At 38.1% G+C, this 12,628-nt stretch overlaps 1 protein-coding gene across 3 annotated transcripts in view; it reads left to right on the top strand.

Moving 5' to 3' along the window:
- Positions 1-12,628, top strand: part of FSIP1 (fibrous sheath interacting protein 1) — a 215,925-nt gene that overhangs the window by 46,127 nt on the left and 157,170 nt on the right. For 2 of the 3 annotated variants that reach the window (XM_040226965.1, XM_040226967.1), the window contains 3 exons: positions 1,275-1,399; positions 2,841-2,951; positions 10,485-10,643. In XM_040226965.1, the coding sequence (XP_040082899.1) occupies positions 1,275-1,399; positions 2,841-2,951; positions 10,485-10,643 (395 nt within the window). The remainder of the gene's footprint in view (positions 1-1,274; positions 1,400-2,840; positions 2,952-10,484; positions 10,644-12,628) is intronic. The other variant, XM_040226968.1, reaches the window with a different exon arrangement.

The raw sequence follows: 12,628 nt of genomic DNA on the forward strand, positions 1-12,628 counted from the left end.
TTAAAGAATGAAATCTCAGTTATAAAGCATAGATTTTTTTTTTTTTGCCTAGAAATGTGTAACTTAAATTTAAGTATAACTTAGTTGTTGTTGTTGTTTTTACTCAAATTTATTTTAGTCTGAAAAGAAATTTTTTTTTTTTTTGGGTTTGAAGTATTTTTTTATTTTTATTTATTTTTTTATTTTTATTTTTTAATTAATTAATTTATTTTTAATTTTTACTTTACAATTCTGTATTGGTTTTGGCATAGATTGACAGAGATCTCACGCTTTTTCTTGGTCTTTCCAACTAGTGTTATCAAAATTTATTCTTTAATTATTAAATTTGTACTGAATCTTTGCTAATGAACTACAAAAACACCAGTTGACTAGCTCCCTTAATCCTTTTTATTGAGGTGTTACCTCTCTTATAAAACAAAGATAACTTTTAAGTAAGCCTGTCTGCATTGAGCTACTGGCTAGTGTTTTTTATTTTTTTTTTGTAGAACTTTAATATGGCAGTTTATCCTGTTTTGTAAGGTGGACTCTATTTGTCATTTAGGAAGACTCTTTTTATGCATATTTTTAGAGCTTTAATGAAGGATTCACATGGTCTTTTAAAAAATGCTTTAAATGTGACTACAGTGAAAACAAGATATTTTATAAAGGGGATAAGAGGCCACAAGTATTTTTCTTGCTCTTGTCTTGAGCACTAAGGGTCTGAACAACTGACGTTGATGCAAAGCTGTTTAAAGGTTGAGAAAAACTGACAAACTGAGATGGGCTTTAGGGGTTTGTGCAGACAGGATGTGGGACATCCAGAACACTTATGCCCTGACTTGGCTTAAAAAACAGGTTTGAACAAGATATTGTTCTGAGAAGATAACAGCAAATCAATGAGTAGTAGGTAATGATTCTAGTCTTTAGGGTAAGTTTTGTCATATAAATACTAAAATAAAATATATGTTAAAATTCTCATGACATCAGTGATTTCTCCTTCATGTATATCACTTGAAGTTCTTTTCATATCTCCCATGATTCCAAAGGAATCAACAGCAGGAAGTTTGATACATGATAACGAGTAACAAAAGTTTTATGATAACTTCATTGCAAATTATGGTAGCACATTTATCTTTTTAAGAATAAATGTTTGTGTGTCTTAAGTTTCTGATCTGAAATTTAGGACCTTTTCTATGTGTGTTTATTTCTTATATGTTTCAATATATGCTTAAGGTAAATTCTGGCATAATGGACAATTATAATTCTGAAAAAATTTTGAACTTTTTTATTATTAGATTTTACCTATGATGTGGAAAGAAATGAGTCAATGATCAAGGAAGAAAATAAACCTTTCTCAAATACCGAAAAGATTGAGCTCAGGGGTAAACACAGCCAGGATTTTATTAAGCGAAACATTGAGGTATGTACTTAGAAATTTAGAAGCCAGAATGTGGGACTAAATGAGCTGCAAAAATGGAGATAGCTATGTTCATTGTCTTTAAATTTTTTTTTTGACCATGATACATGTATATGTATTTGAAGCAGTTTATATAACTGAAAGAGAAATTTTATGAACTAATGCTTAATTTCACTATTTTCTACTCCATCCTAGCCTATTCTATCTCATTCTACCCTCTTAAAAAATGCTAGCTGCAGCTTAATACATTTGTTTCATTGCCCAGAAATGAATCTGGTTCCTGCAATTTGAAAAACATTTATTTAAATAATAGTTTTATATACTGTTTCCCAGATTTTAAATTGCATATTAGTAAAATTGGTTTTATTTAAAGTAATGATATTGATTTTATAGTTGGTGCATTTAGAAATTTGAGTGGAAAATGCTCTTGGCAGAGGTGGAGAGGTCAACTGGTTGTCTGCCTACTGGCCCTGCCTCTCCTCTCCCAGCTCCTGGATCAGCCTGTTATTTGTCTCTTGCTTTGAGTAGCTCACTGATATAGAGGCTTAATTTGGTTTTAAAGGCCGTGCAGTCTGACTTGGTTTGTCCTTAAGGCAGACTTAGACTAACCAAGGGCACAAGGACCCCTGTATTCGACCAGAATGTGAAATAATTTACAGCAAGAAATAAAAGTATGGTGAACAGAAGGTGCATGGCGAGCCACTCAGGCAGTTAAGTCACTAGAAAGCTACATTGATAAGTGTGACGTTTTAAGAGGAGTTCAAGCCTGATGTTTTCCACAATTAGCACATCTTTTCCAGGCAGACTGGATACATGGGTCAGCCTGCCACTGCCAGGACTGGCCTCTGGGACTCTTGACTATTATGTGCTGCATGTTCCTGTGATCTGAAAGAAACCTCCAACTTGTTCTTTTTGCACTGGCTCATTGTTGGTTGACTTAATGTATAATTTTCCAAGAGCAGTAGGGTTTTCCCCATATCCAAGTTCTTGCTGACACAGATAAGCAGCTCCGCTATAGATTTTCCTTTTATCCTTTTATCAATAGTAACTGAATCCTATTTAAACTCCGGATGTGATAGTCTTGAAACTTAAAAGCATTTTCATATAGTGGATATATGCCACATAGAAAGTGGTAAGATTCCTCCCAAATGTCTCAGCAAGTATGTTGCATTTGATATATTTAATATAAAGAGAGGTTTGCAAACTGCCCATGTTTTATTTTTTATATAAAATGTTTGTTGAGATGGTTGAATATCTTTGCTTGGAGAATGGAGCTCTACCAAAATTTAGAATAAAATAAAATTAACCAGCAAATGAAAATACCTAATATAACAAATTTTACCTTAGTGAATCTGTATTATAGAAGTCTCAGATTCCATTTTAATTTTTCCTGAACTATGAGTTGCTTTGAGTATTTAATATTTTCTTTTGATACATTCTATAGTTGGCCAAGAATTCGGGAAAACCAGTGGTTATGATTGACAGAGAAAAGGAAAAGCTGGTTGAACTTTTGAAGGACTTAGACGATAGTGATTCAGGGCTGTCCAGTTCTGAGGTAAGTAAACTGTGATATTCTACAGGCTCCACATGTCTTAGTTTTTATTTTTAAAATCATGTTGTTGATCAAATAGCAAAAATGGCAGTAATTTTTCAAATTATGAGGCAATGTTTTTAACTTAAAAAATCCTGCTTTACGAATGTATTTTTATTGACATTTTCCAATTTATTCTGGTTGATTCATCATTGACTCTCTTATGTCATTATAAGAGTGACCTACATGTTGGCTTTCACAATAATACCCTCTGCCTGTGATGTGACAGGCTTGCTCATTGATGACATAGAAATAGGTTTCTCTGGATCCTTTTATTTTGGACATTTCTTATTATCCCTAAACCGATTCCACATAATTTCAGTGCAATCTTTAGTAACCCTTAAGTCCACCATCCTGCTCCTGTCCAGGTAACGTTGGGCATTCAGTTCCCTGAAGAGTCTGGGGCAAGCACAGGCTGAGTCTGAGGAGTGAGTCCAGGGTGTGAATGTGAGTATTTATAGGGCCTGGGCAGGTCACATAAGTAATGTTAGGCTCAGAGTTTGCACTTGTAGCCCTATTCTTCCGCAAAGAAGTACATTGTCCTGTGTTCCTTGAAACTCTTCGCTCTGTCGTCTAATTTTTGTTCCCCTGTGTTTAGTAGAGATGATATGGTGACTGCAGCTGACACCCTGCAGCAGCCTTTTACCTGGCACATCTGTGCATCCATCCCCTGCCATGACTCCTTCTCTGGAGAGTTGTCCTGGGCCAAATGGGAGCTGACCAGTCCAGGACAGGACGACGCCCGCCCCCCGCCCCGCCCAGCCCCTTTGTTTCCTCACCTTGAAACAGGATGAGCTGTGTGCTGCGGTTTGTCCTCCAGAGCTTCCCCAGGGGTCAGTCGGTCTTCAGCTGAGGCAACATCCTTGTCTGGCTTTGTTCCCTTGTTCCTGGCCTGCTTTCCTCACATCCCTGATCCTGACAGCACTCTTCCACTAAGTCACTTAAACAGGAATCTCTGCCTCAGGTTCTGGGTCTAGGGAACCCAGCCTAAGACATGTGGGTTCAGAGGGCAGTTTTAGCTCTGGGTAAAAAGCAGTGCGTGTGCAGCAATATCTGGGCCAGTATGCCAGTCAGTGGCTGCTGCTGCATAGAAATCCCCGCCCAGGGCTGCCTGGATCCTCCAAGTTGTCAAGAGAAGCTAGAAATTCAGATTAAAAAAAAAAACAATTCTCTATAATTCCCACTCCAAGAAAGGCTGATGTACATTCCTCCAGGTTATGTATTCATAACTGACACTGTATTCTGGCGAAATGGAAAGTGGAATCTACAGAAACTGGAGGTGGTTTAGGAGAGTGGTTGAGTGTCCTAGCTTTGACTGGAGGTGGTTTAGGAGAGTGGTTGAGTGCTGGCTTTGGCAGACTGGCTAGAAAGCAGGATCTGCCACTTCCCAGTTCTGTCACCTTAGGAAGTTAGTTCTTCTCAGCTCAGTTTCTCCTGGACAGAAATCTAAAATGGTCTCACTGGACTAGGATCAGAGTGTTGGCAGTGGGCTGCTTTCCTTTCTAGACGTTCTTCAATAATTAATTTCTAAAATCTTACATCTTAACAGGGCAGGATCTTTGGTATGCCTTGATTTCCCTCTTCTCCCATCTCTTCTCCTCTAGAATGCATTGAAATCACTTGGAATTTTAGTTCCAGGATGTTATAAGTTTTCCTTTTAAAAATAGTATGCTGCTTATATTTTAGGAATCTTTCTCAACAGTAGCCAAAATTTAAAACCACCTTATTACCTGTGTATTTACACTCAACTAACTGTTTACTGGGGCTTCTCTGATGGCTCAGTGGGAAAGAATTGGCTGCAGTGCAGGAGATGCAGGAGTTGTGAGTTCGATCCCTGGGTCAGGAAGATCCCCTGGGGGAGGAAATGGCACCCCACTGCAATATTCTTGCCTGGAAGATCCCATGGACAGAGGAGCCTAGTGGGCTACAGTCCATGGGGTCAAAATCATTTTTCCTGAGTTATTTTTCTGGAATTAAAAGAATTCCCCTAAATATGATGGTGTATAGATAATTTTTGAGTGTTTGCATATTCAAAAATTAATTCTTCTCCCACTTGAATGATGGCTTCAAATGGTAGCTTTAAATGGTCTTAACTAAATTCTAGATGTAAAGTCCTTTCTGGAAGCTTGTAGGATTTTTCTCTTTATTTTTGAGTTCACCAATTTTATCAGAACTTATTTGTGTGCATCTTTAAAAACATTTTTGTTCTTGCATGGCACTTTCTAGGCAGGCACTTTTTACCTGAAGGTTCAATTTTCTCATCTGTTCAGGGAATTATCTTCTATTATTTATTCTCTTCTGTCATCTCTTTTTCTTTCCTTTTGGGCTTCCTATAAAGTGGGATATCAGTTGGGAAAGGGATTAACTGCAAGTCACAGAAAACTTTAAAAACCATGACTTAAATAAGAAATTTATGTGTTTTTTTTTCTGTAACAAGAAATCCAAGTGTAAGTAGCTAGTATCTTTTGATCTTGACTCATGGTCTTAATGTGTTTTTGTTTTTCAGCGTGCAAGATGACTGCTGTATCTGTAGATAATGTGTAAATTTTCCAGGCAGAAAGGAAGGGGTAAAGGAAAGGGTAAAAGAGATACCTCTGAAGCTTTGCCTTTTCATTTGGGAAGCTGTGGTTTCCCCATGACTTCCACCTGCACCTCACTGGCCAAGCTAAGACTGCACGTAGTCATTCATTTCATACAGCTGTACAGTCAAGACTGGGGATTCAAGGATTTCACTTTTTTTTTTTTTTTTAAGCAGAGGAAGGCAAAGAAGGAGGAGATTGGAAAAGGGAACCAGGTCAGTCTATGTACCAAGCCCATACACGGGTATAGAATCTCCTCCTGGATCTCTCCTCCAGGCCTTCAAGTATTTTTCTCGTAATCTTTATTCTTTTTGTCATTTTGCTTATCTACATTCATTTTACAGTTTTCTGAGTTGAGTTTCAAACATCTTTATTCTGCTTACTTTGCTTGTGCAGCCCTCTTTTGAGGTTGTTGCTATTTTTACAGTTATTATTGTTTTTTAAACTAATATTTGCTCAAAGTTCTTTCTGCAAGTCCTCCGAGGAAAAGGTGTCCTTTTTTATTATCTGATGTGGGAGACATTTTATGTGGAGATTCTATGAAGCCAGATGGGTGGACACATGATGGAATAGAGATCAGAGGAGGAGGGTGTGAATGTGGCAGGAAGGGCCTGCCACTTTGAGGAAGGGACTGATCTATCTATTGTTTCCTGAAACTGTACCAGACTTCTTGCCATGCTTCAGATTTGCTGTATTCTTTCAAGTGTCTGTATGTCCTTTTGCAGTGCTTTGCCACTTCACCTCTGACAAATCCAACATAAAGAGGATGACTAACATGATAATTATGTTTGAATTCCTCAGAACTCATGCCTGCCAGGTGTTCCTTATAGTGGCATGCTTCATTGCATGGATGTAATGTTCTCTTCAATTGGTCTAGGATACTTTGAATTTGTTAAAGATTTTTCCCTATGTTGGGAACTCACAACTACTAATGACTTTCCCCAAAGCCGGAAGCCTCTGCTGTCACCCTTCCCAGCAAAATGGGTTTTGCATCACATCTTAAATTCCTCACATCTAAATCAATATTTTATAGGTGAATCGGATTGTAGACCCTCATTACTGGCCTGAATCCTAGCTGTAAAGCAGGTGGTGAAGAGCATTTTCTGGGTTCTGTCTTAGGGAGGCGAGACTCCCACACATTGCAAGCGTAGGCAGAAACATGTACATCATCTACTACGTGTTACACACCTGTATGCAGGTCAGGAAGCAACAGTTAGAACCGGATGTGGAACAACGGACTGGTTCCATATTGGGAAAGGAGTACGTCAAGGCTGCATATTGTCACCCTGCTTATTTGACTTATTTGCAAAGTACATAATTCGAAATGCTGGGCTGGATGAAGCGCAAGCTGGAATCAAGATTGCCAGGAGAAATATCAATAACCACAGATACCCAGATGATACCACCCTTAAGGCAGAAAGCAAAGAGGAACTAGAGTCTCTTGATGAAGGTGAAAGAGGCGAGTGAAAAAGCTGGCTTAAAACTCAGTATTCAAAAAATGAAGATCATGGCATCCAGTCCCATCACTTCATGGCAAATAGATGGGGAAACAATGGAAACAGTGACAAACTTTATTTTCTTGGGCTTTAAAATCACTGTGGACGGTGACTGCAGCCATCAAATTAAAAGATGCTTGCTCCTTGGAAGAAAAGCTATGACCAACCTAGACAGTGAATTAGAAAAGCAGAGACATTACTTTGCTGACAAAGGTCTGTATAGTCAAAGTTATGGTTTTTCCAGTAGTCATGTACAGTGTGAGTGCTGGACGATAAAGGCTGAGCGCTGAAGAATTGATGCTTTTGAACTGTGGTGCTGGAGAAGACTCTTGAGGGCCCCTTGGACAGCACAGAGATCAAACCAGTCAATCTTGAAGGAAATCAACACTGAATATTCATTGGAAGGACTGATGCTGAAGCTGAAGCTGTAATACTTTGGCCAGCTAATGAGAGGAGCCGACTCATTAGAAAAGACCCTGATGCTGGGAAAGATTTAAGGCAGGAGGAGAAGGGGAGAACAGAGGATGAGATGGTTGGAGAGCATCACTGACTCAATGGACATAGCTTTGATCAAACTCTGGGAGATGGTGAAGGACAGGGAAGCCTGGCATGCTGCAGTCCATGGGGTTGCAAAGAGTCAGACATGACTAAACGACTGAACAACAACACACAATTTCCTTCCTATAAAACATGAAACATTTCAATTTCTGCTGCACTTAGTTGAACAGTTTCTTTTACCTCCAGTGTCATTTAAAAAGAATTCCATTCAAACAAGAATTTAAAATTTATTAACCAATATTTAATCATTGATTCCATAGTTTTTTTTTTTTCCTGTCAGATTCTTATTTCTCTTTTAGGTCATACAGTATTTATGTCACTTTTACTTAGGAAAAAAGATCAGAATTTATTTGTGACTAGTTAGATATTTTTTTATAATTATGTGTAATTTTCATATGCCAACTTGCAAGTAAATTTTAAATGTTTATTGCTATAGTATATCTTATGTAGGTATGGTATAATCTCACTTTCTCCCTACTTTCAGACTTTTTGCAATTATCCTTTATTATAAGTAACATGGCAAAAAAAAATTCAGTGTTCTGGGTTGCAAGAAATGGAAGCAAATTTTGATTAAAAAAGGGAGAAAATGAATTTTTTGGGAGATGTGGGTAGCTCAAAGGCACAGTGGAAAGTTTGCAGGACCAAGTTTGTAAACCAGGCAGAAATCAAGAAACTGGCCAGAAAAAATAGCTAGAAAATGGCCCTAGAAACTCCTCAGAAGCAGGCTAGTTCAGGAGTGCACTGCAGCGGCCAGACGCCCGACACCCACGCTAGCGATCACTGCCGCTGCCTTCCCTGCTCCAACACTGGCTGCTCGCTGCTGTTGCTGTCACCATTAACCTCTTCCCCACCTTCCTGGCATCTTTGAATCTCTGTCTCCCTCAAGAGTCTAAGTCCAGGCAGGGTGTTTACTTCCAACTGACTGAATCTAGTTCATTTGCTGTTCTTCTTGATGCCAGTGGGTAGGGAGAAGGAGTATCTGGTGGGGACCTGTTCCCTAGAGAGGCTTATGCAGTATTCGTGTCACTGAAGCAGGAAGGGAGATAGGATGCTGGGGCCAGGGAGAGACACGTGTTAAGTCTTTCTGCATAAGTTTTTGCATGTGCTTTTTCTGGTTACCACTTAGGGACTGATCCCTGGTTATAGAGTCATGAAACCAAAGGACATGAAATTCTTAGGCTTCCTTGCCCTCCATCTGCCCCTTTATTTTTAGTGTTCTTCATGGTTCTTCTGCCTTCATGCTTCTCTTTGTGACCTCACCCATTCCCTGAGGGTTTGAACCACTACAGAATTATGGGTTAGTCCAAAATACTTATTTCTAAGTCTCTATCTTGGACTTCAGACAAACATATTTAACTACCTGACATAATCTGTGGATATCCTAGGGGTATCTGTGAATATTGAAAGTCCCCAAACAGAATTCATTATCATTTGCCTCCTCAAACCTACAGTGTGTCTGGGTATTTCTTATTTTGATCCATATGACCACTATCCCCCTAGTTGATAAAAATCAGAAATTTGGTTTTAATGCTTGATTCATACTCCTCCCTCATTCTTCCATCAAATTATCTCCAGATTCTGTACATTCTGCTTCCTAAGTATCTCTGGAATTGGTTCTGTGTTCTGCATTCCTAGGAAACATTCCAAATTCAGACACTCATCACTTATCTTTTAGATTGTGGCTTTTGCTTCTTAACTGGATTTTCTGCCTCCCATCTCACCCTCACCAGCTCCACTTTTAAAGTGCACAGCTAATTGTGTTGTTTCTCTAAGATGTTATTAAGATTGATTATTTCCTTTAGGAAGCCTTCTCCAAACACTTTTTCTCCTTGCTCTTTCCTGTTCAGAGAGGCTAGTTGACCCTCCCTGGTCCCCGTGGAGCCCTGGATTTACCAATACTTTTCACACCTTGTTAAAATCTTTGCTGTCAAGGGACCGAGAACTCCTAAAGGCTGGAATGTGTGAGATTCATATTGAATCACTACTGCCCAGTATAAGGCCTCCCCACAGTAGGGGACTTAAACATTTTTTTAAATCAATTTTTTAATTGAAGGATAATTGCTTTACAGAATTTTGTTATTTTCTGCCAAACATCAACATGAATCAGCCACAGGTATACATATGTCTAGTAGGGGATTTTTGAATGAAATATTATGAATGGCTTTTAACCTGTGAAGAAACTAAAATTGAGCTTGACACATATACATTGTTGATACTATGTATAAAATAGATAACTAATGAGAACGTACCATATAGCACAAAGAACTCAATGCTTGGTTGTGACCTGAATGGGAAGGAAATACAAAGGAGGGGATATAGGTATACATATACATATATTCATTCTGCTGTACAGTAGAAACCAAAACAATATTGTAAAGCAACCATACTCTGATAAAAATTAATTTACAAAACTAAAAATAAAAAAGAGAAACTAATGTTGGTTGAATGACCAGTTGTGATCTTGAAACCCAAACAACTGAGTTTATAGACTCAATTGCTTTTCAGGGACAAAATTTGAAAATAACATGTCCCCTATAGTGTAAACATGATTTCTTCCTATTCAACAAACCACTTTTCCAGAGTGGAGAAATATGGATGTTATGAGACTCAGACTTTGAGGCTAAGAGATTTATTCCATAGTGGGAAAACCCTGCAAAGTATAAGAATATACTTTACGCAGAGTCGGCAGATAATGAAACCTTAAACTATTTAATTCTTTTCTTGTACTATCCCAAGTTAATTCTGTTTTTTTAATTTTAAATTTTTATTTGTTTTTGTGAGGAGCATTGATGTGGCTGTTTGAAAGGTATATTTTGGGAAAAATGTAGTGTGAGAATGACCTGGTGACCCTTGTTTCCTTTTAGGGAGGTCAGTATGGCTGGCTGGTCCCGGGAGAAGGATACACGCTTGCAGTCACCCAGCATCAGCAGCTTGCTGAAATTGATACAAAACTCCAAGAACTTTCTGCCACCTACCCAACAATTTTCAGCTCTTCTCCAAGACCAGAACATCAGAATGATAAGGTATATTTGATTCAAGAGCCTATAGATTTCAGGTTTATATGTACCTACGCTAGTGCCCATCATTTGGCAATCTTCTTGGTAAACTAAAGAGATTTCTTCCCAATTGCTTTTCCCATGACTATAATTGTAGTGCTAGTGATTTCCAAAACAGTGTGTGTTTTCCCTGGCTGACTTTCTGTTCATTATTCTTTCAGTTGATAATTTGCTAGGATGGGGTTACTGAGGAAATATTTATTTTAATATCTTTATGACTTAAGCTAATTCTTGATCATGAACAGAGAAGGGGAGAGGGGAGAGAATCAACATAGCACTCATTCATTTGAGAGCTTTATTTCTCTCTGTTCCTTGGTTCTAGGAGTTAGCAAAGACAGTCACCTGTCCTTTACTCTGCCACATTCTTCTAGCTCCTTTGATTTAGCAAGCAGTGAAGCTCACCATATGGGTTTCCCTGTGGCTCAGTGGTAAAGAATCTGGCTGCAGTACAGGAGACTTGTAGGAGATGTGGGTTCAGTCCTTGGGTCAGGAAGATCCCCTGGAGAAGGAAATGACAACGCACTCCAGTATTCTTGCCTGGAAGATCCCATGGACAGAGGAGCCTGGTGGGCTACGGTCCATGGGGTCCCAAAGAGTCAGACACAATGAGTGACTAAACAACGAAGCTCACCATGCTGATGGCTTCTATCCTGTGAGGATTCTTCACTTGATAGTTCCCCCAGATACTCTTTTATGTAGCTAGTAGAAGGTGGAGAAAAATAGAAGAAAGACAGCATCTTTGGAAAAGTAAATTGTTTTCCTGCCCTAGGTGTCAGTATTTTGTGGGATCTAGTTTGCAGTTGGGTGGTAATTTTGCCTGAAGAGAAAATGGCTGGTCTTTTGTTAGTCTACTAATCCTCCATCAATTTTGTAAACACATCACCAAATCATTTTCTGTATAATATTAGATGTTGTACTTGTTTTTACTTGTACTTTACTAGTTTTTTAAAAAATTTAAATATTTTTATGTACTTAAATTTAAATATTTTTATATACTTAAATTTAAATATTTTTATATACTTCTATATATTTATAGACTACTATCAGTAGTCTCTAGGTAATAATTCTGCTTTATAGTGAATCTTTTCTTCAAGCTGTCCGTTGAAGATTAGGGATCTGGATTTGGGTCAGTTGAACTACCTTAAGAGAAAGGAGCAGTGTTAATATGCTCCCAAGAAACTTTGGTTATGAGGGAACCTTTATGGAGTCATCACAGCTTCCTTAAATTACTAAGGACCAGGCATAGCTGCCTCTGAGCCCTTTACACAGCTCAGTGGTGGTAGTGGGAACCACTGTTTTCTGGATTGGGGGCAGAGTTCTAAGAGAGAACTATAGAATCTCTGTCCTCACCCAAATATACCCTAGGACTTTGATATATCAGCACTTTTGCTGCTAGTTTATTTATGTTTTCTGGGTACCCATTCCCAAGAGGAGGAAGCCAGGACAGGGGAGTAAAATTGTTCAGGGATATTCTTTATTCTTTCTCTGTTATAGCTGATTTTTGTTGTTATTGTTGTTAGATTTCAAAGGTTGCTGATATCTCAAAGCTGGATAATGGTCCTAAATACAGAAAATGTCTTTTTCACAATCATCAAAAATTATTCTTGAAAGAGAGACTTAGAATTTAGAGATTTATTCAGCCATTAGAACTTCTGATAAAGCATGAAAATGATCAGATGCTGTCATTGTCATCTAAATCACATTTCAAAGTTAGCATTTATGATTTAAACAAAATATTTAAAAAATAATAAAAGGGAAAACCAGTACATTACTTAGTTGTTATATACTGATATTATATATTTTTATGTCAAACAAATTATATTTAGAGAAAAGAGAAAACTGCATTTTGGGACTCCCATTGGATGCAGAAACAGAAATGTGACATCCTAGTTATTGAAAGGAGGTAATTAATGCTCCTTCTATGCAGAAAAAAAAAAAACCTCTTGAGCTTT

The sequence above is a fragment of the Oryx dammah genome, unplaced genomic scaffold (genome assembly GCF_014754425.2).
Source record: "Oryx dammah isolate SB20612 unplaced genomic scaffold, SCBI_Odam_1.1 HiC_scaffold_26, whole genome shotgun sequence".
Lineage (NCBI taxonomy): Eukaryota > Metazoa > Chordata > Mammalia > Artiodactyla > Bovidae > Oryx > Oryx dammah.